The 27,852-nt window shown below is 41.7% G+C and overlaps 1 protein-coding gene across 5 annotated transcripts; it reads left to right on the top strand.

Annotated features, from left to right (window-relative positions):
- The first annotated feature begins 52 nt into the window (after positions 1 to 52).
- Positions 53 to 27,809, top strand: LOC105935317 (cyclic nucleotide-gated cation channel beta-3). Of its 5 annotated transcripts, none has more exons than XM_036125321.1 (18): positions 53 to 335; positions 789 to 843; positions 9,628 to 9,656; positions 9,705 to 9,853; positions 13,972 to 14,129; positions 14,265 to 14,779; positions 14,871 to 14,921; positions 16,771 to 16,857; positions 16,945 to 17,009; positions 17,239 to 17,361; positions 20,189 to 20,330; positions 21,590 to 21,749; positions 21,834 to 21,931; positions 22,004 to 22,087; positions 24,557 to 24,675; positions 24,790 to 24,942; positions 26,662 to 26,812; positions 26,898 to 27,809. In XM_036125321.1, the coding sequence occupies exons 1-18, from the start codon at positions 219 to 221 to the stop codon at positions 26,913 to 26,915; spliced, it is 2,274 nt and encodes a 757-aa protein (XP_035981214.1). In that variant the 5' UTR covers positions 53 to 218; the 3' UTR covers positions 26,916 to 27,809. The 5 variants fall into 5 exon arrangements, with proteins under 5 accessions (XP_035981214.1, XP_035981215.1, XP_035981212.1 ...); XM_036125322.1 differs by having other exon boundaries at positions 9,622 to 9,740; positions 9,807 to 9,853; XM_036125319.1 differs by having other exon boundaries at positions 9,628 to 9,853.
- The last annotated feature ends 43 nt before the right edge of the window (positions 27,810 to 27,852 follow it).

The raw sequence follows: 27,852 nt of genomic DNA, 5'->3' as shown, positions 1-27,852 counted from the left end.
GGTGATGGTGCGGACTACTCTGTGTGCGAGAGTATTAGCGGGGCTAAAAGCAGTAATACCATCAGGGCCAGCTCAGTTCACGAGGACACGTTGCTCTGCAGCAGCAGGAGAGCAAAGGGGATCAGTTAGCTCCATAGGCATTAGCACGGTCATCTGCTACAAGGGGTGCACAGTCTAACAGATCCACTGGTATCCGTTTTGGCTTTGTTTTCTGAAATATGTTTGCAAAGTTTAAGGGCCTGTTCTCAGGCCCACAGGTTCCAACCGATTCTGGGACTATCAAAGCAGCTCCTGATCCGGCGCCAACACCAGCTCCTGCACCAGCTGTAGCTAAGGTAAGTTTCTCTTTTCAAAATGTGTTCAGAATTGTGTCTTTAAAAGATACAGCACTTTTTAATTCTTGAATTATCTTTCACGCTTCTAAGGAGCATGAAATAACCGAAGTACTGTCCAAGATCTACGCATTATAGTAAAAAAAACTAGAATAATTCTATTTCATTTTTAAACTCACAGCTTTGACTAGTTATCTTCTTTTCCACTCCTTATCAGAGCTAAGAATGCAGATAATTCAAAATGAAACATTTGCATTTTAGGTCGACTCTTAACAGTGTTTTGAAGTAATTTCATCATGAACACGTCTTTTGTTATTGACTTTCAGCCAATAGAATAATTTGCTCATGTGGTAAATTCAGTTTTCCTGAGTAAAACCAAATGTTTATCTAATGGCTGTGGTTTTACTAGAGAAGAGAAGCATCTATATCTGTCGAAAATGGTGATTTGTCACGCAGGAGGAGAAGCCTGGAGATAAAGAAAATGAAGCAAAGAAAGAGGACAAGCCGCAAGGTAAAAATCAAATTGTCTCTTTATGCTGTGTTTCTGTTTGCAGCGTTTTCTCTTAGGCCTAAACTTTGTTGCTAAGATGGGTCCCAAAACTGAGGCTGTAACAACTCATCTAGCTCAGCAGATGAGATGATACGCAATACTGCATTCATGAAAACGAGACAAGATTTTAGCTATATTTCACAAAGAATCGCCCTTTTTTTGTTGCATATTTTATTTCTTATCACAAACTCTTTTAAAGAATCTGCAAGAAGTATAAAATGGTCCTGTCCCTGTTTGATAAGTTCCTTTATTGTGTTTTTTAATGCTTGTTTAGGCCAGGGATGGCCATTTGATTTTTTTTATTGTACAATTTATGCACAGGGTAATTTCTGTGGAGGACTAACTCTGACATTTTAAAAAAATAAATATAGAAATGTATACAGATGTACAATAAATATATATAGCATAAAATACAACAAATAAATATATGCAGCAATTAAATTATACAATGAGACATAAATGTATATATCTCTTTTAATTAGCTTATTATTTATTCCTCTTTTTAATAATCAACTAATATATTTCTTTTCCATTATAATTGTCAACTTAATGGTTACTTAGACAGAAATAAATACATTTAAAAACTATGTTTTAATATTTTTGTCTGTTTCATTTTTATTTATTATTTTTACCCCATTTATTTATTCCGCCCTATTTATTTATGCCTGTCCCTTTTCCATTTCTGTATGCATTTCTGCCTCATTATGCAAATGAGGGGGGTGGTGTTAGGGTGAAAACTGTTCCTTATTGGCTGGTAAGCATCAGCCTTCCATAGTTGAAACTTATTGCTGCTGCAATCAATGGTTACCGCTACGAGCTATTGTCACGGGTCATACGTGTGCTGAGGCATTTAGCGTCTTGATTTGAAAACAATGCTGTAATTCTAGACTTTTTTATATGTCGTGTGGACGCTCTGACTGAATGTGTGTTTCACTAAGCAGCTCATATGTACGCAGATGTCAGCAGATGTCGTGCCAACTAGTTCACCCTACAGAAGCTACAGCCCGTGCTGGAAGCTCGCTTTGGTCTGGAGGCAGCAGCGGATCCAATCGGCTTCGTCTTACTTCCAGCCATCTTGTCATGGAGATAGAGATGTTGAACTTTTGTTGAAAAGCAATAAAAGAGTCGTTACCTCATCAGAATTAGAAATACTTTAATAATCCCAGAGAGAAATTACAGTTCCAGTACAACCATCCATCACATACATCACAAACATTTCGGGGGAACCATTGACAGAGGCCTTGCTGCTGAGGACCCTGCCTGGCACGGTTACCATAGGGCGCTGCCTTTAACTGTGTGGAAAGATAGGAGCCACATTAGGGGAGGGAGAGGAAGACACCCTGTCTACTTTTAAAGGCATACTATGCAACATTTTTCAGTTAATTAATGTGTTCCATACCGTTTTGGATGATTAAATGAGTCATTTCAGGTGGAACAAAGGTTTTCTCGGCCGCCCTGGTGGTCTGTGGGGGAAATACTGGTTGCTACGGGCGTTCTCTACCTGTATGCCCTACCCAAGCGGCAAAAGGGGCGTTGCTCTTGAGATGGTGACGTCACGTGTGCGGTACGCTATTGCAAGAGCTCTCGGCCCGCACACACAGGTTCAGAACTCTCATGCAACACAGCGAGAGTCGGTCTTGCTTTACGGCAAGAACTCCATGTGTTTTTGCCCTGCCATTCACTATATGCACGCACGAAAGCAACAACAAAGAACCACGTGTTAACGTCAAATAAACATGCAAGCATATCGAGTTTTATTATTATTATTATTATTATTTTTTATTTTTATTTTTTTAATGTTGGCGAGACGCTACCGCGGCCGCCGCGGCCGCCTCGCCAAGATAGCGCTGCGGGAAGCCTGATGTTCATACTTTCACTGTGTTAGTCATTGTTTGTACTGCCGTTTTTTTTACTTTTCGTTGCGTTCGCCTGTCTGCTAAGCTCAAAACAACCGTGCCTGGCTTGACGGAGAAACCAGAGCAGCTGAGCATCTTTACAACAGTGCACTTTTACTTTCGCCCTCTGGGAGGAGCCTCGCTGGAAAATCAACCCCGGTTGCATAGTATACCTTTAAGACTGGGCTTAAAAATGTCCTTTTTGACAAAACTTATAGTTAGAGTGGCTTAGGTTACCCTGAGCTATATCTTTAGTTATGCTACTATAGGCTTAGGCTGCTGGTCGACAACAGGGTCTATTTGTCCTCCTATTGTTCTCCAATTTGCATTGTTTGTTGTTATTTAAACTTTTAACTTTAATTCTCTGTCATTCAAAGTAGGTACACCTGGTCTGGCATTCTTTTAGCTGTGAGATCATTCAGGGGAGGCAGATCATCCAAAAGGCAAATTGGGTCGGTATCAACAGAGCAAGCAGAACAGAATACGCTGGATAAGACTCATCAATAGGCTTGAATTGATCTAGCAGATTGCAGGGGGGCAGAGGAAGTTCTAAGTAGGGGAGTGAGCAGGTGAATGGAGTGAAACTAATTACCATAATGAGTGGAGCTAATCAGGGGAAGGGAAGTGACTGGAGGCAGAACTGAGCTGACTAAAAAAGTGACAGGTGAAACTAAAACAGTACACAAGCTAAACCAAACAAGAAAGAACCCAAAACAGAAACTGATCTTAAGGCAGGAGAGTGAAGTAATTAATCAAATAACAAACCATAACCAAACCCAAATCATGACAGCGAGTGTGTTACACGCACCTTTAAAATCTGTGATCCATTCTGACCCAACAACAGACAAACACTGACTCATCAACAAACATTTATTTTTTACGAGCCGATAACAGACACATGTAAACTCTGACATCATCTAGTCATTAATGTGTGTGTAAGGACATACTAACCACATCATTCACAGCAACAGCAACAACCCAAGAAAAAGAAAAAAACTGAAATAGTACAGGTGACCCCCAAATTAGGTCATTACAACTGAAATGGGGGAACAGGAAACCATGTCTGTCAATATACTTGTCTTCTTTAAGCCCCCCAGTTGGTCATGGGATATGTCCAGTCCCACTGAGCCTGGTTCTGCTGGAGATTTCTTTCTGTTAAAGGATAGTTTTCCTCTCCACTGTCACTACATGCATGCTCAGTATGAGTGATTGCTGCAAAGCCATCAGATGATACAGACGACTGTCCACTGTGGCTACACACTCTTTCCGGAGGAGTGAATACTGCTTGTCAAGACTTGATGCAATCTGCTAGGTTTCCTCAGATAGACAACTTCTAATCAATCTTTCTGGATGATTTGGTAGAATTGACTTTGTAAAGTGCCTTGAGATGATATATTGTGGACTGGTGCAACGTGAATGAATTAAACTGAGGATAGGCAAAGGGATGGTTGCATTATATGGGTTTGTAAATAGGGTGAATATGATTAGGCTGAAGTCTGGGAAGTAATGAAAACAGCGGTTTGTTCCCTTGGCCCTTAATGTCTGTATAATTGTGGAGTAGGTTAGCCTTTTCGACAAGGCCATTCATGTTTAGCAGACACGCTAACCTGTGTCTAACATGCACCTAAGTAACCGGACTGTAATTGCACGATTTAAAAAAATAAACACGTCCCAAAGCCCTACATGTAATGCATGAACAGGGATAGAGGACCAAAGAGATGAGCTGAAGCAGCAAAGAAGTCTGGAAGAAACCGAGTACAAGAATATTAGAACTAGCATAGCTGGCTCAAAAGATGCCTCTGTTTCTTGTTTTTCAAACACACACCCAGAGACACACATGAAACAAGAAAAAACATACAAACAAACCCAGACACGCTCACAGATAAAGCTACATATATTTAAACAAACACAATCAAACCTACACTTGTACATAGACAGTGACTGAGCTGAAATACATAGTACTCACACGCAAGTCCATTGCACCTTACACTCATCACACACACACACACACACACACACGCACGCGCACACACACGCACACACACACTTAGAATTAGACAACTTTATTTGTCATTTTGTATGTACAGAGTGCATACAGAACGAAATTTTGTTGCATACAGCTTGTAAATTACAGTATAAGTGAAGCAGTGATTAAAAAGTAAACAATTTAAATGTAAACAATGCAGGAGAAAGAAACAGTGTGTGATCACAGTGTACAGGAGAATATTTAAACCATTTGTGTACAGGATAATATTGAGGGGAGAATATAGGAGAACACAGTGTACAGGAGAATATTTAAACCATTTGTATGTGCAGAAATGATGGTGCAAAAAGGCATTTGTGCAAAAATGCATTTAGAGACTAAAAGTCCAGCAGCATTTCTAATGCTAGATAGAGATGCAGTGATGCAAATGTGCAAATGTCCAGTTTAGAGTTCAACAGTCTAATGGCAACAGGGAAAAAGCTTTTGCAGAACCTGGTGGACCTGCAGCAGATGCTGCGGAACCTCTTCCCAGAAGGCAGCAGGGAGAACCGTCCATGGTGGGGGTGTGAGGGGTCACTGATGGTGTTATGGGCTCGGGACACACAGCGCTGGGACGAAATGTTCTTTATGGAGGGGAGAGGAGCCCCGATGATCCCTTCTTCTGTCCTCACCACTCTCCTCACGTTCTTTCAGTCGGAGGCACTGCAGCCTCCACACCACACAGAGAGATAGCTGGTCAGAATGCTCTCTATGGTGCTTCTGTAGAAGGTTGTTAGGATGGGCGGGGGCAGGTGGGCTCTCCTCATCCTACGCAGGAAGTACAGTCGCTTCTGTGCCCTCTTCACCAGTGACGTGCTGTTCACAGACCAGGTGAGGTTGTCCGTGATGTGCACCCCCAGGAACTTGGTGCTGCTGACCACCTCCACAGCTGAGCTGTTGATGAGCAGTGGAGCGTGGCGGGGCCGGTTCTTCCTGAAGTCGACAATAATCTCCTTTGTCTTCTCCACGTTCAGGATCAGGCTGTTGTCTCTGCACCAGCCCACCAGCTGCTCCACCTCCTCTCTGCAGTCCTGGTTGTTGTCGTCTCTGATCAGGCCCACCACCGTTGTGTCGTCTGCAAATTTCACAATGTGGTTGGTGGTGAACCTGGGGGCGCAGTCGTGTGTCATCAGAGTGAACAGCAGGGGTCTCAGGACGCAGCCCTCAGGGGAGCCCGTGCTGAGGGTGATGATATCAGAGGTGTTCTGTCCGACCCGGACCGACTGAGGTCTGTTAGTGAGGAAGTCTAGCAGCCAGTTGCGAAGAGGTGTGCTGAAGCCCAGATGTTCTAGTTTTCCTACCAGGTGCTGTGGGATGATGGTGTTAAACGCTAAACTGAAGTCCAGGAACAGCATTCGCACATGCGTGTTCTTCTCCTCCAGATGTGCCAGGCTCAGGTGAAGAGCGGAGGAGATGGCATCCTCAGTGGAGCGGTTCTGCCGGTAGGCAAACTGGAATGGGTCGAATGTTGGGCGGAGTCTGGAGATGATGTGTTCTTTTACCAGCTTTTCAAAGCACTTCATCGTGATGGGAGTCAGTGCAACAGGCCGGTAGTCGTTGAAACAGGTGACTTGAGGTTTCTTCGGCACCGGAATGATGGAGGCAGACTTAAAGCATGCCGGCACTGTGGCTTGGTCCAGCGAGGTGTTTAAAATGTCTGTGTGGACACCAGCCAGCTGACCTGCACACTCCTTGAGCACCCACCCAGGTATGTTGTCTTTACCTGGGGCCTTCCGCAAGTTGACTCTCCTCAGAGTCTTCCACACGTCGGCTGTGTCAATGCAGAGGACCTCCTCTTCCTGATGGGGAGCAGCTTTCACTGTTGGAGTGTTGTTCAGTGCTTCAAACCTCCCAAAGAAGTTATTTAGTCCGTTAAGGAAGTCAGCATCAACTTCACCCACCGGGGGGAGGCGTGTTGTAGTCAGTGATCGCCCGTATGCCTTTCCACATGCTCCTGGTGTTGCTTGCATCATGGAAAAGATCCTGGATTTTCTTAGTGTGGCTCCGCTTCACTAGCCTGATGGCATGGTTCAGGTTGGCTCTCACTGTCCTCAGTGCCTCCTTGTCACCAGACTTGAAGGCTGAGTTCCGTGCTTTTAGCGCTTGACGGACCTCCGCAGTAATCCAGGGTCATTGGTTGGCTCGGGTGATGATGGTCTCAGTGGTGCTGACGTCCCCAATGCATTTGTTGATGTAGGCTGACACAGTCATGGCGTACTCATCAATGTTGATCTTGTCTTCATAAGTTGCTGCAGCTTTGAACATGTCCCAGTCTTAGCACTCAAAACAGTCCTGAAGCACCTCCATTGCTCCCTCAGTCCACACCCTCACCTGCCTCACTGTAGGTAGCGCTGATCAGCAGGGACCTGTGTGCAGGAATTAGCATCACAGAAAGGTGGTCTGAAGAGCCGAGGTGGTGGCGCCTTTAATATTTGTGTAAACGAAGTCTAGAGTGTTCTCTCCCCAAGTTGCAAAATCCATGTGTTGGTAGAAATGAGGGAGGACAGTTTTCATATTTGCCTGGTTACAATCCCCAGCAATGATGAAAACACCCTCTGTGTGTGCAGATTGAAGCTCAGAGATAGTCCGATAGAAAACACTCATAGCCTCTTTTGTGTTTGCGCTGGGAGGCACATAGACCGCTGTGATGTAAACAACAGTAAACTCTCTGGGCAGGTAAATCAGGAGCTCTATGTCCGGAGAGCAAAGGCTTGTGACTATTCTAGTATTTTTACACCAGGTGTTATTGATGTAAATGCAGAGTTCGCCTCCTCGGGTCTTACCGCTGAGTTGTTTATTTCTGTTGGCGCGGAAAGTAGCTATCCCCTCCAGGCTAACGGCGTTGTCCAGGATTGATGATGTGAGCCATGTCTCCGCCAGGATGAGCGCGCAGCTATCTCTAAACTCCCTCTTTGCAGAGAGTTAAAGTTGCAGATGGTCAATTTTGTTGTCCAGTGAGAGGACGTTGGAGAGCAGGATGGATGGAAGTGGCGATCTAAAGGGGTTAGCCTTCATCTTAGCTGCTAAACCTCCGCGACAGCCACATTTCTTCAGCCGGCTGCACCGCTTCCGCTTGGCCCTCCTCCGGCGTGAGGTGCTTGGCGAGTCCGCCGCATCGCAGGTCTCTGGGACTTGCTCCCGGAGCACTCCGAAGCCGCATAAACAATCAAGCGTAGTAGTGGTTACAAGTCCAAAAACACTACACAACCGTAACTCCAGCAGGCGCTGGCGGTCATGTACTGAACGGCTGTGTAGATGAGTAGTTTCTAGCGGGTTTGGTGGCATTTTTTTATGAAAAATGTCCGCGAGTTGGTCGGAGCTGTATGCCCGAGCCGCTGCCCAAGGGCGCCGCCGGAATTTACACACACACCCTTGGGGCTCTGTGGAGGTTTATATATATATATATATATATATATATATATATATATATATATATATATATAAAAAACCTTTCTAGTACTGGTTCTAGGTTTGCCCCTGGTGGGTCAGTTTTGACTCACCCAGAAGATGTAGGCTGCCGCCAGCAGGGCATCGCACATAGAGGATAGCACACACTCCAGAGCTGACAACTCAACCCCATTAAGTCATTGAGCTGATATCCAAAGATAGTCCAACTTAAGCCCAGCTAATTCCAAACTGAATTTTTGAAACACAGTTTGAGGGCCGCTCACCTCAGATCCAAAGCAAAATAACCTTACAGAAGGAGCTCAAACAAAAGTCAGTGTAATTCTGTTTCCAGGTGGAAACGTGTCTGACGAGAAGAAACAATGAACCAAGAAATAGAATATGTAATCGAAATAGAATAAACACCCTTCACTTTGACTTTTGGAAATATTATTATGGGTGAAATGTTAGTGGGCAAAACAGATTGAACAGAAAAAGACCACAGAAGAAATGAATTTCTTCTTCTGTGGTCACATATTTTCAGCCAGAAAAGAAAATATAATGATCAATATAATTTTTTGGTAACATAACACATTTTGAGAGACCATAACATCACTATAACTAATGATACTACTATCATGGGTTATCGTAATAATCTATAAAATATATTTCAATATCAAACAAAGATTACCTAGTAAATATAACAAGCAATTTCTAACTGATGTTACAAAAAAACTGCTTTTCTGTTACATCGGCACAAAAAACTTAAATGGCACTTCGTAAAGAAAGATTGTGACTTTAAACTCTCAGGTTATGTAGCAGGACAACAATTCAAATCACACCTGAAAGTCCACCCCTGAACCACTCAAAATAATTTTTTGTAGTGGACTGATCAAAGTGCAAACCTATATCTGATTCTGTGGAAAGGCCTTCAACGTGCTGTTGATGCTCAAAATCCCTCAATTGTGGCTGAATATAAAAAAATAAAATGAAGTGTGGGGAAAATTTCAGAAAATTCAATAACTGGCAAAAGACATGTCGCCAGTTATTGCAAACACTAGATGGTAGTTGTTACCACCAAGGATGGCACAAGCAGTTATTAGATTTTGGGGCCAATAATTATTGCACATACGTAGTTCCAGGTAGTTCCAGGTTGGTTTGCATACAGGAGTTTTTCCATTAGTAAATAAATCATTGTTTGAAAACCGCTCTTCTTATTTATTCAGGCTATTTGTGTGTCCTTTGTCATAGCAACCAACCAAAAACAGTAGAAATATGTAAGGGGCAAATGCTTATTTAAGATAGCTAGATAGTTGCAAGACATGTTAAGAAATAATTTTTGTTTATAATCTCAATGGTTATAAGAGAAAATAATAAACGGGATTAAATGTGTTTCTTATAAGTGGATTTCATTTCAAAGTGGTTTGTATTTATCTGCTGCAGCTCCAGAGCCTGCACCGGCCCCTACACCAAGCCCTACACCGGTACCTACACCAGCACCTGCCTCAGCTCCGGCCCCCGCACCTGCCTCAGCTCCGGCCCCCGCACCTGCCTCAGCTCCGGCCCCCGCTCCTGCCTCAGCTCCGGCCCCCGCACCTGCCTCAGCTCCGGCCCCCGCACCTGCTCCAACAGCCACACCTGTAAACCCAGGAGAGGCTGGACCTGATGGGTAAGAGCTCCACCTAGCAACTACGCTAACACCATCTGCTCACAAATGATTCAGTTTTAAAGAAAATGCATTCAATCTAAGACACATAGCAGGCGGAGTCCCCTTATCAAATCACACTTTACTTAGGCAGATACAGCAACTGTATCTAATTAATCACTAACTAATCAGATAGCCTGATAAGTTGCAGGGACAGAGGCGGAGAAAGCTGTGAGAGGTGAACAGAGTATTTGAGATCTTTATCTCTTGCAGCAACATGTGCATTAACAGAGCAATGACCTGAGAGAGGATTATAGGCTTTTCAGCTCTTCAGGCATAAGAAGCTCATCAGAGCTGCATATGGCTCAACCATGAAAGACATGATGGCAACGGGTAACAGAAGCTGTTAATCTACTCAGTTGCAAAGACAAGCTTCCAAACGAAACTCAATGTCAGAGAGATGAATGAATGGATGATGATAAAAGGGTAGCAGGGAGAGAAGAGGGCCACTGTGACCGAGGGGTGGACTGAGCAGCACAGGTCTAAAGGTGATGCGAGGACACGCCCTGCGGGTGACTTGGACTGTTGCTGCATGAGCCGATAACTGTTCTAACCAAAACACCTCGAGATCTAATGATCCACCGTGATGTGTGCCTGTCTTTGTTTTTGGATCACACGGGGTCAACGTGTTTGTGCTGTGTTTGTGTTCATACCCATGCTGACTCGTAGGCTTTTACACACTGATGTGATGACATGCCCTTATGAATTTATTTTTTGTGGCACTGAAACGTTTCAGGTCCTCAGAACATTACATCAGACAAAAGCAATTTGAGTGAATACAAAATGCAGATTTGAAAAGATTATTTCATTTATGAAGAGAGAAAAGAAGATCCAATCTGACCTGGCACATTGGGAAAAATATATTTGCCTCCTGTTGTGGGAAATAATGTTAAATGATACTCATTGAATAAAAGGAAATAGTGATTTCACCAAGTTCCAGCATTTTATTGAGAACCAGAGCAGAGACAAAGTATTCACACCCCTGGCCAGGCCGCAGCCTGCCCCCTGTCTGCTCCTAACCCTGGTCTCCTCCGAATCTGAGCCTACCGCCTCCTCACACTCTGCCACATCCACTACATAAGCAGATGTAACAAAAGCACCTCCAAACATTTACAGTCTCACACAGAAAATACGCAAGCATTGACCTTGGTAAACTGCGGAAGAGTGAAGCTCATACCAGGTCTCGTCTCCTCCATGACTGCAGCTGCTCACACGTTTTTGAAAGAGAAAGGTCAGAGGCGATCTTAGGAACCAAGCTGTCATTTTCCATTCACACCTCCTTTGTTAAATCATGAAAATTATTTAAAAAAAACAACAACTCATTAACCACATTTTCCGTACAGTTCCACTGCCAACACCGTGCCTTGATTACTGCCTGACCTGCAGACTTAAGAAACAATTTAAATAGAACCTGTCTGACAACATAAAATGAGCTAAAAATATATATATATATATTTAAATCAAGGCATTATGCCCCCATTTCTATAAAATGGGGGTATGAAACAGAAAAACATGAAAGTCATTGACCTCCATCAGTGAGAGCCATTATCCACCAATGGAGAAAGCATGGAACATTAGTGAACCCTCCCACGAGGGGCATGCCTTACTCTAAAATTACCTCAAAGGCACATCCAGGAGGTCAGGAAAAAACCCAGATCAACATCAAAGCACTGCAGGCCTCACTTAGGTCAGTGTTCACGATGCAACAGTAAGGAAATGACTGGAAAACGCTATCCATGTGAAAGTCCCAGGGCCAAAACCGCTGCCGACCAAGAACAACACAAAGGTCCATTTCACATACGCCCAAATATATTCTGTTGTCTGACGAGACCAGGGTGGGACTTTTTGGAAGATATAGGTTACGTTACATGAGGTGTAAAACTTTTCCGCATTCCAAAACAGATTATCTTACTGTGTTGGTCGGAGGATGCTTTGCTTCTTCAGGACCTGGATAACTTGCTGTAACCAGGAATTGGTTTAAGGGGGAAATGTATTTTCTCATAGGACCAGATTGCTTTGTAAGGCTTTTTTTTATCTTAAAAAATAAATCATCATTTGAAAACTGCTTTTCCATTTTACTTAGGTTCTCTTTGTCTGGTATTTTTATAATTTCTTTTTTGATGATCAAAAATGTGCAAACAAAAAGCAACAATCTGTAAGCGGCCAAATACTTATTCACTCCCTTGTAAATATGAACTTAGAAAATTAGAGACAGTGTCAGAATTTGACAAGACAGATTATTGAGATAAAGGACTGCAGCTTTCAGGAGGGATAAAGCCTGACAAGTACCGGGAAGTTATGAGAGCAAATAAGTGAAATTGTGTTATTAAATTGAAAACGTGTGCTCCTGGTTTCTGGCAGGAAAATTTCCCCCCAAAAAAGTGTCATACTGCTTATGAGAAAAAAAAAAATTACGAAGAAATAGAATTTGAACAATAAATAAACACCCTTCACTTTTACTTTGGGAAATGTCATTATGGGGGAAATGTTAGTGAGGCAAAATAGATTGATCAAAAAAAGACGACAGAAGAAAAAATTGAGAGGAGGTAAACACATTCTGAGCAGAAACGCAGCTTTTCAGGGTATTTACAATCACCAAAGTAATTTTTTGGTAACATCACACATTTTGGGAGATCAAAGCAAAATATCATTATAACTAATGATACTACTATCATGGGTTATGGTGATATATATTTTAATATCAAACAAAGATAACCCGATAAATATAACAAGCAGGTCTGTGGACTGATTCTGTGGACAGCTTTTCTGTTCTGGAGGAAAATTGAAATGGCCCTTCGGAAAAAAAGATTGTGACTTTAAACTCTCAGGTTATGCACCAGGACAACAATCCCAATCAGACCTGAAAGTCCACCCCTGAAGCGCTCTAAATAAACTAAAATGAAGCTTTTGGAGTGGACTGGTCAAAGTGCTGTAAGGGCTATTGCTATAAGACACTGCAACTTTCTCCATTCAGAGTCCTTAGCTTCAAATTAAAAAAAGAAAACAGAAAATGGATGTGCTTTTACCTTTTGCTGTCAGAATGGCACCAAATACCTGAAACTACACAGTGTGCAATCAGTATCATCGCTCCGCAGGGAATCGGCGATAAAGAAAAGATCCTAACTTTGTGGATTATTTACCTTAATGAGGGTAAACACGCTGAAGTGAAACCCTGTCTGGTGTATTACTGATTCTATCCACAAGGGGGCCCAGTATGAACGCCCATGTTCTGAGGCTTAACAGTGAATGCCATCAGTCTTTATTCATAAAATGTTTTTTATATCTTTCATTTTACATATCTCTCTATTTTATATGTTCATTTTCTGAATGAATTAGCTTTTCCATAAATGTGTACTCATTTTATTAGCTCATGTCACTGTCGTTGTCTAACTGTACTCCTGTAATGCACTTTGTGAAAAGGGTCAGCCATCAGATGTCAATAAAATTAAATCAGATTCATTTGAATTAAATAGCTGTACTTCAAATCTCCTGGGTTGACCCAAGCAGGGTCATTTGCAATCCAAGACCTAGGTTATGGGTTTGAGTGACCCAGCACACCAGGCTTTAATTTTGACTAAAACAATGGGTTAAAGTGACTTGTGTCATTAAAGCTACAGAAGAGTGGATTGAAAAGAATAAGCCTGGTCAGTTGGCAAGAAGTAGGGTGCTCCCTAGATAGTGTGGGTAGTCCTCCATAGGGAAGACACACACGACAGACATTGAAGCTCACACATCAACCTGATGGCAGGTTAGACAGTCCAGTTAGCATAACATACCTGTTTTTAGAGGGAGGAAGCCATTGATTAACCAACCTGATCAAGGACTTTCTCACTGGGAGGCAGCAGGGCTAAAAACTGCCTCACCATCCAGCCCACAATGGGTTTTTTATTATTATTATTTTGGTTATTTCTCTAATCTTTTTGATTCAAACATTTAGTAAAAAAGAACTACCCAGCTTCCGTCTGTATACCCCCTACGTTTGAGATTAAAAAATAACGGGAATGTATCAAATGTGTGCGTAATTAGGACCATCTTGATTCCAAATGTTAAAATGCGTTTATTATGATACTGTTTTTTTCCAGACAAGGCGGGGCCCCTCCCACTCCACCGATAGTCATCAACAAATATTCGGACGAGCAGCTCAGACATATTTCCCGGCGGATGAAAGAGAGGTTGAGTTTATACAAGGAGAAAGTGACTGATCGCTATGCTTCCTCCCCTGAGATAACCCCTCCTGTCAGTGAGTACCACCACATTCCTCCTCTCAGCGTTCACACGTTGAGCGGCTGTGACACATCCTTATTGATGATGTTGTGGACAACGTAGCGACTGAAGATATTCCTCAGGTCCCTAATTTGCTGTTTTGCCCTTTTAGCGCCACTGCTACCCAAAGACGAGTTCACCAGAGTGATAGAGGAGAGGGCGAGGCAAGCGGAGGAGGAGAGGATAAAGAAGGAGGAGGCAGATAAGAAGAGGAAGGAAGAACAGGAGAAGAAAAAGAAGGAAGCCGAGGAGAAGAAGAAGGAAGAGGAGGAGAAAAGGAAAGAAGAGGAGAAGAAGGTGAAGGTCCCCTTGAAGACGAGGCTGATTGGAGCGTACTGGTCGTCAGTGGACTTTGTAATGAAGCCGCTGGAGGACCGGATGGATCCCGTTCTGGGGCACACCATCGACCCCTTCACGGATCGCCGCTACATCGCCTGGCTGAGTGTGGTTACTGTGGCCATCAACTACAACACATGGTTCATCACCGTCCGGATGTGTTTCCCTTACCACACAGAAACCTCCATCCCCATCTGGTTCACCATGGACATCCTGGCCGACGTCATTTACTTCCTCGATGCCATCCTGTTTCAGCCTCGCAAGCAGTTTGTCAAAGGAGGAGACATCATAGTGAGTGTGGAACAAACCCCCTGCCTGGTGATTATCACAAAAGGTGGCTCAGATTATAACCTCGTCCAATTGTTTCCTGTCTCTTTTCTAGAAAGACCGCACCATGACAACCAAACACTACAGAGAATCAGAGAGATTATTGGTACTTTAGCTCAACTTCAGAGATCTTTGAGCTCATAGGCAATCTCTGCACAGCCCTGATAAACTTGACATTTCATGTGACGCGAAAAAATGGGAGCAGAATAAATAGTTTAAATGTCACGTATGTGTTTTACAGTTCAACTGAAAAACAAGCCACTCAGTCGGGCGGGATTTAAAAGTCATAAAGCTGAAATAACGTCCTTACATAAGTGTGCACACCCTTACAGAAATCTCACTGTAGCCTTGTAAATCCTCAAAAATGCATTAGAAAGGGTCAGAAGAGTGAGATGTGTGCAAAAGGGCTTCAATATGACTTAGCATTGAGAAAAACCCCACTTTTACTCCACAGACTGGGTTCCTGAGAGATTCTCAAAGTATTGTCGTAATTTTAGATCCACGTCAATACATGTTAGCGTATTAGGGTGACCCTCCTGAGCGACCAGTTGAGTGGAGATACTCCCTGTTGGCATCGTCACAGACACGGGATTGTGGGAACTGAAGCTGGTGAGGTGCGAGTTCGGCTTCCAGAGTGAGGTGACACCACACAGTCTGACCTTGGTCCTAAAAGCAAGGCCTTCCTTGGCAGCTGCTTAAGACTGCTGATGAACCAAAGTGAACCATTTGGAATCCATTTCTCTACCAAACTTTCCTTAAAGTCATGTCACACAATTTTTTATATGTTTTTACTCGACTAATCATTAAATTCTAATTCTGTGACTAATAAGACAGTCGTGGATTCTTTAAGCGGATAAATCCAATATCATCACTCAATTTCCAATTGAAGTGTTAATATTGCGATTCCAAGAATAATATATTTTTTCTAGCATATTGCTCTCATTCCTCTCTCTGAAGTATTAAATTAGGACAACCTGACAAATAGAAAGTATACCGTCAGACAGATTTTCAGTTAGATTTTTGGTAATAAATTTTGACAATGAGAGTGATAAAATTTGAGCATCTGGTGCCTCCAGCGTTCACTGGGCGTATAATATAAATATTACATACTTTTCCACTGTTTATTTTATTCCTGACAGTCTGCTGCATTGTCATGTGTAAGATTTCTTTTGACACATTATCATTATAATTTATTAAAGGACACTTTGTTGAGGCAACCTTTGGGTCAATGCCATCACTTATCATAAATCTGATTAAACGAAACTAAGGCCCAGATCTCCTTGCAGGACTTTTGCTAATATTTTTCTAAATTGACACATTTTAGACATATATTTCTAACCTCTAGAGAGGGTAGAAAGGTTCAAAATAATCTTATTTCATTTAGAAAAAAATTAATTTTTCTAAAAATGAATGAACAGACAAGCCATAAACAGGTCAGGGAGGCTGCAAAGAGGCAGACAGCAAAACTGAAGGGGCTGCAAGATTATTGAGTATCATTTTACTTCTTCCAATAATCCCCTGGACTCCCCATATGTCTGCAGTAAGAAGTGGAGTAGCAAGAGGGAAAACATCCAGGTCTAACAAAAACCTTGTACAACAAGGTGTTAGGATTGGATAAAACCAAAATTGAACTTGTGGGCCACATTTCCAAAAGGCACAGGTAAAAAGAAGCAACACGGCATCTTTAAAAGAGAACAATATCCACAGTGGAAAAAAGAGCTAATATCAGATAGAATAACAGATCTTGTATAATAGAGTTGGGAATTACTTTATAGAGTCTTAGTTTGAGGTTTAACCAAGTTTTTGTATGTTTAGGTTTTGTTACAAAGTATTTATTCTTTTTCATTTTTTACGTCACAAATCTACCATTTTCATAGGGACGTGTAAACTTTTTAGGTCCTCTGTAAATCTGATTAAAGGCGTTTGACCTCCTGTAATTTGTTTCTCCCCAACAGGCGGACGTAATCTCTCTTCTGCCCTTCGACTTGTTGTACCTACAGTTTGGATTTAAATCCGGTTTCAGAGCCAACCGTTTGCTAAAGGTAAACGCACACAGGTGATGTCCTCCCAAAGAGGACGGTGGAATCACCATTTCCCTTTAACTGACGTTTCCTGTGCTTATTCTCAAGATAGACACTTTTTTTGAGTTCAGTGACCGTCTGGAGAGCATCTTAGCCAAGGCCTACATCTGGAGGTGAGTTCTATGGGATTAATATACCAAAAAATAAAAAAGGATTGTATTGTAGTTAAGATCTATTCTTCGAGTGATTCAACTTTATCACAGAAACAGCAATAGATTTCAAGATATGTAACAAGAGGCTCACAGATTTCCAGTTCCAGATTAGGGACTCATCACCTGCCTCAGCTTTCATGCTGGAACCGCCAAACTAGGATAATTAACTATGGCTCATATTGCCTTTTAGAGTGATTCGCACCATTGGCTATCTCCTCTTCATGCTCCACCTGAACGCTTGTTTCTACTACGTGGCCTCAGAATACCAGGGCATCGGTGGGACTAAATGGGTCTACTCCGGCCTGGGCAGCGCGTGAGTACACTACCCTTTATGTCACTGCCTAAACACGGTCTGATGAAATTTAACCTTCCCATTTGGTAAGGTGTAGTTAAAAGTTCTGCTTTTAAAGAATGCAACAGATTTTATTGACTGCGACCTTTTTTTTTGTTACTATAAAGAGAAGTGTAATTGTGGCGCATCTTATGGAAACTGGTGTAACAATAAGTTATGTCAATAAGTTACGTAGCTTTAGTAAAGTTCAATTAGAGGAAAGCCTCTGTCCTTAGCGTTTGTTCTTGGAGCAAGCTGCTTTCACCAATATGACAACGTTTGTATTCTTCTATCAAATTTCACAATGTTGGTGCACACAAAGAGAGCGATGTTTGACTGTTCATGTCTGCACATAACCTTGCCTGCCAGATGAATTCTGGCTGTATTTGTGCGTTCACAAACACACAAGAATCCATCTTGCACCACTCCGGTTTCAACCGTTTGTGTCCAAACCGAAAACGGTTCGTGCCAATCACGTTGCAGTGTTGGGGTTTAAGGCGGGACATACCTATGCGACGAAAGCAAGAGCCGACGAGCCCCACAGCCTAACTAACATAAACATGGCAGCGCAGGAGGACGCACACATAGCGGCTGCTATCACATCTGTTATGTATTTCACATGATGGTGCTGCTTACGGTTTAATTTTATACCGTGATTGGCTAAAACCAGCCTTTGGTAGGCGGGCTCTAGATGTCGCTTCAACTAATCAGCTCAAGAGAGTTCTGCTCCCCTCCCCAAACGGATTCAATGGGAACAGTTCCAGACTGATGATGTGCAGAAGACATTATGCACATTATCAGTCTGGCTGGCCAGGTTGGTTTGCACAATCTCTCTAGATCCTCTAGAATCATGTGTCCTCCATGATGCTCTCTTCTCTTCCGTTCAGTCCACTGGGTTCTGTCGGCTTTAGATCTGGTGACTGAGACGACCATGGAAGGTTGATTTTGTTTCTTATTAATAATAAGACAAAAACATCCAGATGGCATAGAAATAGTTGCCATGAAGATTTCCTGAACCTAATGCTACTCTTTGTTACAGTTCTCTGACCTTCAGAGAACCTTTACCTCCCCTGCAATGCTCCTTATTGGACATTTTACAAAGACACAGCTGGGCTCTTCTGCTGTTTAACAGTGTCAAATGTTTTAGAATCTTTAATCATTGTTCTGAGTGTAGATATGATAAAGTTTAGGCAGATGGGTATTTTCTTTTAGTTATTTCCACACACATCAGCCTTACTTGAATGCCATGTTCTCTTGTCTTTCCCATTTTGAAAAGGGGCTGGGAGAAATTGGCTTCTGTGTCTTGTCATGTTTATACCCCAATTGAAAAAACTCAGAGAGGGCCAGGAGTTGATGCATTACCCGCAGAATTTTATAAGCAGTTTAAAGCTGAGGTCACGCCTCTGTTAGTGAGAGTATTTAATTATGCCCTCTCAAATAAGGACCTCCCAAAATCCTGTTCAGAAGCAGTAATATCTATAATTCTCAAGGAAGGCAAGGACCCCATAAAATGTTCATCCTACAGACCAATAAGTTTGCTCTGCTGTGATTTAAAAATTGGAACTACAATACTGGCAAACCGAATTCAAAAATGTATCCACACAATAATTAAACCAGACCAAACAGGATTCCTAACAGGAATGATCTGAGCATTGACAGCAAGGTGATTTTTGCAAATAGCGCTCTGTAGCGGAGACCTGAAGGTAAAAATCTAAACTCTGTGTGCAGGATGTGTGGGATCTGCAAAGATTATGGCTCAGTCTGAGCCGGTTTTTGAGAGATTTCTGATTGCTGCATAAAGGTTGGAACGAGATGAAGACAGTGATCAGAAAGTCCCAGAGCCACCATGGTTACAGAGCGATGTAAATCTTTTAAAACCGTGTAACAGTGTTCCAGCATGTTTGTATCTCTGGTAGGACACTTCATATGCTACATGTATTTTTGTTAATTGGAGATGTTTGTGCTGTTGAAAACCCCAAGAAGCGTGAAGAGAGTCGGGATGTTTTTTTTTTCTCCATGTCTGTTATCTCTGTAAGCTGTTGCAAGGAACAAGAGAGGGAAGTTCGGAGACCGCCATCCGCAGCACCATCTTGGATATGTTTAATTTAGGATTCTTCTGCTGGACATTTTAGTGCAGGATTATGTTACTGCAATGAAGAAATGTTTATCTGTTTAAAACTTTTTACACCTTAACTTGTGTTATCAATAAGACAGCAACTCCGCAGGTATACAAAGCTTTTTGGGGGGTAGGGGCTATTTTTGTTGCTATGTGACAAAGCCTGTCCCAAATAAATTGACAGAAAATCCAAACCCGAAAGTCTGTTATAAGTTTGTGCTGCTGCTGCTGTAGTTTAAATATGGTAGACTTGGTCCTCCATAGCTTTGGTCCTCCATAGTAGTTACCTCTGCTGCTTCTTCTATGCAGAGAAGTTCCTTCTGATTATAACTGGTTTGCCATTTCCAGACACAATGTTTGTACACATCTTTCATTGGTGAACTACCTTTTTGGGGCATTCTTTATATCCATCATTCTTGGCCAGGTGGCATTTTATTTGTAGCATGCATTATGTATTGTTTTGCTTCGCATTACTTTTTCTTGATGTGTGAAAATGCATAAAATAAACTGCAGCAAGACCTGCAGCATTGGATTAATGAGCTAGAATACACGTCCTACATTCTCCAAAAAAGTAACATATTCTTCCCTGAAATCCTTGCATCCCGTCCAGATCAGTCATGTACAGCGCTCTCCTTGGAAACACACAGTGAGGTTTAGGAATGTCCCTCTAACACCTCCTCTCCTCCTTCACAGGTACCTGCGCTGTTACTACTTTGCTGTTCGCAGTCTCATCAACATTGGAGGTCTCAACGAGCCTCACACTGTCTTTGAGATTACCTTTCAGATGACCAACTTCTTCGTGGGCGTCTTCGTGTTCTCCAGCTTGATTGGACAGGTAACAGAGACCAAATTGCCCCTACTGTACAGGCGCTGGTCATATAATTAGAATATCAGGAAAAATAACCTTTTTCTTTTCAATAATTCCATTCTAAAGGGGAACTTGTATATTATATTCATTCCTGACACACAGACTGATATATTTCAAGTCTTTATTTCTTTTGTGATGATTATAACTGACAACTAATGGAAACTCCAAATATAGTATCAGTAAATTGAATATTGTGAAAGGGTCCAATATGGAAGACACCTGGTGCCACACTCTGATTAGCTAATTAACTCAAAACGCCTGCAAAGGCCTTTAAATGGTCTCTCAGTCTAGTTCTGTAGACGACAGAATCATGGGGAAGACTGCTGACTTGACACTTGTCCAAAAGACGACCATTGGCACCTCGCACAAGGAGGGAAAGACACAAAAGGTCATTGCTAAAGAGGCTGGCTGTTCACAGAGCTCTGTGTCCAAGAGAGGTGAAGGGAAGGAAAATATGTGGTAGAAAAAAAGCGTACAAGCAGTAGGGATGACCATACCCTGTAGAAGATTGTGAAACAAAACCTCCCCCACATTTAGAAATGTGGGGGAGGTTCACAGAGTGGACTGCAGCTGGAATCAGAGCTTCAAGAACCAGCAGGCAGAGATGTATGGAAGGCATGGTTTCAGCTGTCTCTGTCCTGGACTGCTGCTCAGTGGTCCAAAGTTATGTTCTCTGATGAAAGTCAATTTTAGATTTCCTTTGGAAATCAAGATCCGAGAGTCTGGAGGGAGAGAGGAGAAATATTGAAATATTTTGTATAGCAACTCTAGATAAAATATATAGAATTTGACATATTTTAGCCAAAAATAGATTTGGCTCACTATTTGGCAAGAAATTGGCCAGTTTTGTCTCTTTTTTTGTCTCTTTCTCACCCTTTACTAATGCATAATAAACAATGATACACAAAGTATTTACAGATTAATTAATAGCATATCTACAAACCATTTATAAGCCTCTATGTAGGGAGCCTCATTGTAAAGGGGTACCCATTATCTTCCTCTTAAAATGATGCACTACTTGTCGTTCAGTGACATAAAGTCAAAATTTGTGTCTGTCACATGACAACATGGGAAAAGGTTCAAGGGGATGCATACTTTTGCACAGTGCTATAATTTTTTTTTTACCAACAATAACTCATCATTTAGGCTTACACGTGTAAGTCACATGAGCAGTTTAATCCCAGTAGTCCTCTGTTTACGTAGCTAATTATATCATGTTGCCTCAGATGAGAGACGTCATCGGTGCCGCCACAGCGGGACAGACCTACTTCCGAACCTCCATGGACAACACAGTGGCTTACATGGTCACAAACAACATTCCCTCGCTGGTGCAGAACAGAGTGCGGACCTGGTACACCTACACGTGGGACGCTCAGGGCATGCTGGGTCAGTGAGAAACTTGCTGAATAATATGGGGTTTGAAAGTTAATTTGTTAGTCCTAACCTTTCCTGCTTTACGCTGATGTCCAGATGAGTCCGAACTGCTGGAAAAGATGCCCCTTGTGATGAGAACGGCCATTGCTGTGGACATCAACTTGGCAACGTTTCAAAAGATTGATCTTTTTAAGGTGCAGGCTCATAATATCATCCAGCGTACATGGTTAGAAATTTCAGTCTGCTAAAGGTCTATGCTCCAACAGGGCTGTGACCAGCAGATGTTGGTCGACATGTTGCTGAGGCTGAAGTCCATCATTTACCTGCCAGGAGACTTTGTTGTGAAAAAAGTGAGTTTGTCTCTTTATCCTACAGGTGTACTGGGTATCTAATGTAACATTATGTTGTATAAGGTGCGCACCATTTCATTGGCAACCTGAAAAAGATTTGTTAATCAATCTTTGATAGCAGTAGCATATCCTCATAGTAAGATGTTCAGAAAAATTCCCAATGTTAAAATTGACATTACTTATTCAGTGGAAGCAATAAAGCCTCTTTCATATTTGTTGGCTGTTAATACAGTGTGGAGGGAATTTTGCTCCATTATTGTTGCAAGCAAAGAACATGTTTTGTAAATGGAAATTCAAAAAAAAGAAAAAAAAGAAAGAGAAACACGTTTGTAAATGGAAATGAGAAAAAATGCAATCTGGAAATTAAACTGCAAAACCTCAAAAAAGGGGTTTGAGAGTAAATTTAGGGTTTTCTCTGATTTTATTTTTTAATTACATTTTTTTTAGATTTTATATTACAGATTGAATTCTTTTCAAGTTGCGTTTTACAGATCACATTCTCTTCACTTCTGGCTCTTGACGCGCACATTGACCAATAAAAATGTAGTTGCTAAAATTCATGCAGACCAATAGAAATGCGTCTTTGCTCCTCACTCAAGAGAAAACCCCGCCCCCAGAAGCGAAGAGAATGTGATCTGTAAAACCTCTGGGGAAACCCCAGTTAAACAGAGGTCACAGGTCACAGTTAAAGGTTCCTGATTCATATACAGTTAGGCCCAGAAATATTTGCACAGTGACACAATCTTCATGATTTGGGCTCTGCTAGCCGCCACGTTGGATTTGAAATTAAACTACAATATAACTGAAGTGCAGACTTTAAAGTTTAATTCAAGAGATTGAACAAAAATATATCATTAAACATGTAGCAATTGTAGCTGTTTTTATACAAGCACTCCTCACTTTAGGGGCTCAAGGAATTGGACAAATAGGTTAATGTTACTTTTCAATATTATATTGATAATCCCTTGCAGGCAATGACTGCCTGAGGTCTGGAACCCATGGACATCACCAAACGCTGGGTTTCCTCCTTGATGATGCTTTGCCGGGTCTTTACTGCAGCTGTCTTCAGTTGCTGCTTGTTTGTGGGACTTTCTGCCTTAAGTTTTGTCTTGAGCAAATTAAATGCATGCTTTCTGCTGAATCTGAGCAGAAAGTATTTTCCTATGCACTTCAGAATTCATCCGGCTGCTTCTGTCTTTTGTCACATCATCAATAAACACAAGTGACCGAGTGCCATTGGAAGCCATGCATGCCCATGCCATCACACTGCCTCCTCCATGTTTTACAGAAGATCTGGTGTGCTTTGGATCATGAGCTGTTCCAATTCTTCTCCAAACCTTCTTCTTCCCATCATTCTGGTACAGGTTGGTTTTAGTCTCATCTGTCCAAAGAATGCTCTTCCAGAACTGGGCCGGCTTCTTCAGCTGTTTTTGGCAAAGTCAATCCTAAACTTTCTATTTTTGAGGCTGATTTATGGTTTGCACCTTGTGGTGAATCCTTTGTATTTACTCTCATGAAGTCTTCTTTTTATGGTAGACTTAGACACTGATACACCTATTTCCTGGAGAGTGTTCTTCACTTGAGTGGATATTATGAAGGGTTTTTCTTCACCATGGAAAGAACTCTGCTATCATCCACCATTGTTGTCTTCCATGGACACCCAGGCCTCTTTGAGTTCACAAGTTCACCAGTGCACTTTTATTTTCTGTTGATTTGGCCACTCCTAACATTTCTGCTTTCTGTCTGATGAATTTCTTATTTTCAGCCTCAGGATGCTCTGTTTCACCTCCACTGAGAGCTCCTTTGACCGCATGTTGTGTGTTCACAGCAACAGCTTCCAAATGCAAGAGCCACACCTGGAATCAACTCCAGACCTTTAAACTGCTTTAATGTTAACGAGGGAAGAGCCCATGCAGCCTTGTTATTTATTTAGCAGTCTTCTGAGTCAATTGTCCAATTACTTTTGGTCCCTTAAAAAAGAGGCTGCTACGTATTAAAGAGCTGTAATTCATAAAACCCTTGCTCCGACTTGGATGTGCACACTCTCAAATAACAGCTGACAGTCTGAACTTTAAGCCCATATTGATTATATAATTGTATCCTGAACATGTTTTCATAAACAGCTAAAATAATAAAACTTGTGTCACTGTCCAAGTATTTCTGGGCGTAACGATATGTGTCCTGTCTTGGCATTTCAGACATACCATAGAGGAAGTGTGTTGCCTTCATGTGTCACGAGACTTGTGCTCCAGAGAAAGGACATCTAAAGATGCGAAAAAAAGTTCCTTGGCACTATGATCAAATATTCAATGATAAATTAAATTATAATTCTATAAGTTGGGTATTGGCTATGCTTTAATAAAGGTGCCAATAATTGTTGAGGCCACTGTATAGTGTGCTGTGTGATTTTTTTGTGTGTGTGTGTGTGTGTGTTTGTGTGTGAGTGTAAATCTGTTTTTCTCTGTGCAGGGTGACATCGGGAAAGAAATGTACATCATCAAAAGTGGAGCAGTGCAGGTGGTGGGAGGACCTGACAACAGTATTGTGTTTGTGACACTGAAAGCAGGCTGCGTGTTCGGGGAAATCAGGTCAGTTCATAGAGAAGTTAGATGTTGGACATGTGGCTTCAATCAGAAAAGAACTATACCACAATAAAACCATAAAACGTCTGTGTATAACCAAAGAGCCACTACATCCTGTAGTTTGTTACAGTCTTCAAAAGACGGAGGGAACAGACGAACGGCCAATGTCAAAGCGTACGGCTTTGCCAATCTTTTTGTCCTGGAGAAGAAGGACCTGTTTGACATTCTTGTCCACTACCCAGAGTCTCAGAAGGTGCTGGCCAGAAAGGGCAGGTGAGTGCAGGACCTGGCTGAAGGAAATGTGTCAGCTTATGTTTTGCTCTCCTTTTGTTGAAGTACATCTCTACAGAGGTAAAAAGTTAGACATAGGAAAAGGCATGAATATCACATTAATTCTAGGTGTTGAATGAATAAGTTTATCCATTCTTCTTGCAGGGTAAAAGGATTGTACTGTGCAATGTGCAACCGCATCAGTTTTTTTTAAATTACAGTCAACAGGTTGATGGTTGAAACTAAGAGACATTTGGGTGTGTAATAGGGCAATTATCCTTAAAACACGCCAGAGCTACTTTTTAAATGGACCTCAGTTAATTAAACTGGGTCAAATCTACCAACAAAAAGAGGTTCAATATTGTTGTGTAAAGGGCATTCAACCCAATATTGGTGTGGGCGTTTGTATATAAGGTGGCCTGTATGCATAATCTTGTATGTTATAATCTCACACATATAACTATTTTGTTATATATGTATATATAGTGTTATGCTATATATATATATAGACTATATATATATATATATATATATTAATATATATCATATATATAATATATATATATAGCGCGAGCGAGGAGCGAGTATAGAGATAGAGAGAGAGAGAGAACAGCGGAGAGAAGAGATCGCCGAAGCGATCTCGCGCTTCGCTCAGCGCTACATCTAGCTATCTCTATCTCTTCTCATATATCGAGCGCGCGAGCAGATCGCGCTGACGTCTACCTTCTAGCTATAGCCTCTCTCGAGAGAGAGCATATAGAGATAGAAATAATGCATGCAGGCTTCATAAATTGAATATCAGTTCTGTCAGGTACAGGTTACTGAGCCTGAATTCAGCCACACACAGAGCTTTGTTCCACAGTTTTTATTGAAGATTGTGAGTTGTGTAGATGGAAACCAGAAGTCTGTATCAGATAGCAGCGGAGGGATGGTGAAGATGGCTGGAGCTGAAGCGGGCCGAGCGAAGGTGGAGCCAGAGAACGTGAGGGAACTCCGGCGGGCAGGTGGTTGACACAGAGGTAGCTGGAGGACTGCTAGTAGACATGAGGAAGGCGGTGAAGAGGACAATGAGCACTGGAGACGAGAGGCGTGAGCAGACGAGGGAAGGACGTTGACGAACCAGCGGCGAAAGCAGAACTGAGAGGAGCTTATATAGGAGTTTGCGCAGGTAGAATGAGTCCAGACTTGATTATTGCAGCAGGTGAAACTGATCCAGCATGGAGTGAAACAGGGCAGAGAGGATGATGGAAGGACCTGGAACTGTCCATGGTGCAGCAGGGAGAACTGCACCCTGACAAATTCCAGTGAGGCTTATTTTTCAGGTTAAAAGTACCTTTCAAAAATAACAACCTTTAAGCAAGCTTTAAAAATACTTTTCATTAAGCCCACATTTCTGTATTGAAACTGTATGTTTTTACCTTTTTAATGTTTCGTGTAATATTCCAATCTTAAACAATGTGTTTTCATGATGGCCATAGTTATTAACAGAAGTAAGGGCTGTAAAACATCAGTCTGTGAGTAATTAATCTGCATAAAGCAGTTAATTAGGCTACTGAAAATAATTTACTTTTTGATCATATTCTATGACTGTACGTTCACAAACTAAGTTTTGAGAACAATTTTGTATCACCATGACCCAGAATGGCATGACTTACCAAAATGACAATCTTGTTGGTTTTTATTTTGACTTACACATTTTTTTATGTGTGTTTGTGTGTGTAGGAAACTGATGAAGGCTAAGGGGCCAGCAGCAGCAAAAGTCGAGGAAGAGAAGAAGAAAGGACTGGCGCTGTTTGGCCCCAAACCACCCACTCCCAAATTGCTCCGAGCTTTTGGAGGAAACTTTAACAAAATGATGTTTTCCCAAATGAAGGTAAGTTCACAGTCCTTATGACACCTTATGGGAGTCATTACAACAGTGTAACCCACCATGTTGTTTTTTTGTTTTTTTCCTTCAGAAACAGGAAGGCAACTGAGGACTCAACTGGACCGTGTATTTCTGTTGATTACTCCATTTTGGGAGTAAAGCTAAAGCTTTTATTTCAGATTATTTTCATTGTTTTTCTGTCAAGTATTTTGATTTTGATCCCCCTATAACTAAGATTACACTTCACATGGACACATTCTGCTTTGAATATACTAACAAGGCTAAGTTGATTACCTGTGGAAATGAAACCCACCGTAACTGCATTGGCACTGTTGAAAACAGTGGTGGTTGTTCGTCAAGTGGTTCCTGTCATTCTGTGCACAGTAGCCTTTGTTCTTTATTATCATAAATAGAACATCATTCTTTTAAATTTTTCACAAAATAAGACTGTTTTAAGCACACCGTGGACAGCGTATAAGCCATTTCTCATTTGTCCATATATCACGTGTTTCATGCTTGTTCTAATCTGTTGAGGTCCTTACACTTAACAGTAGCCCTAATTTCTTTCTATAATCTAGAAACCCGGTGCCACCTTCGAGTGATTTTAGTGTCAGACGGCCATATTTGTTCACAGTGATTTTAGTTGTAACGGCACATGACAGCAAGCAACAGAGGCATTGAGTTTTTCTTTTCTTTTTTTTAAAGCGCTCTCGCCGCCCTTAGATGGCATGGTGCCCTGGGTGGTGAGCCATGTGGTCCATATCGAAGGCAGTCACTGCTTAGAAAACACAGACTGTGACTGCATGACGGGGTTCTAATTTACGACCAATGCAATGTTGTTTTGTTTTACATTGGATGTATTTATCTTTCGCGTTTTTTTTATTATCTTCCAGGAACACAGTAGTTTAGCTCTATAAACCTTACAGATTTTATACACTTGTTTTATGAGACTGATTTAATCTTTCATATTTACCTTAATAAATGATTGCCAGATATAACGACAGTTCGGTTTTGTTTTCTTGTGTCTGTTCATTTTATTGCGAGTC

The sequence above is a fragment of the Fundulus heteroclitus genome, chromosome 21, assembly GCF_011125445.2.
Source record: "Fundulus heteroclitus isolate FHET01 chromosome 21, MU-UCD_Fhet_4.1, whole genome shotgun sequence".
Taxonomy (NCBI): domain Eukaryota; kingdom Metazoa; phylum Chordata; class Actinopteri; order Cyprinodontiformes; family Fundulidae; genus Fundulus; species Fundulus heteroclitus.
Note: the sequence above shows the minus strand (reverse complement) of the source record. Positions and strands in the feature narration are given on the sequence as shown.

What these genes read in the sequence shown, in the direction of transcription:
- LOC105935317 (XM_036125317.1), top strand. Translation starts at nt 219, where the DNA reads ATGTTTGCAAAGTTTAAGGGCCTGTTCTCAGGCCCACAGGTTCCAACC. An exon ending in GGAGAGGCTGGACCTGATGG is followed by an intron (nt 9,854 to 13,971) that starts GTAAGAGCTCCA and finishes GTTTTTTTCCAG; the next exon opens with ACAAGGCGGGGCCCCTCCCA. An exon ending in GCCAAGGCCTACATCTGGAG is followed by an intron (nt 17,010 to 17,238) that starts GTGAGTTCTATG and finishes ATTGCCTTTTAG; the next exon opens with AGTGATTCGCACCATTGGCT.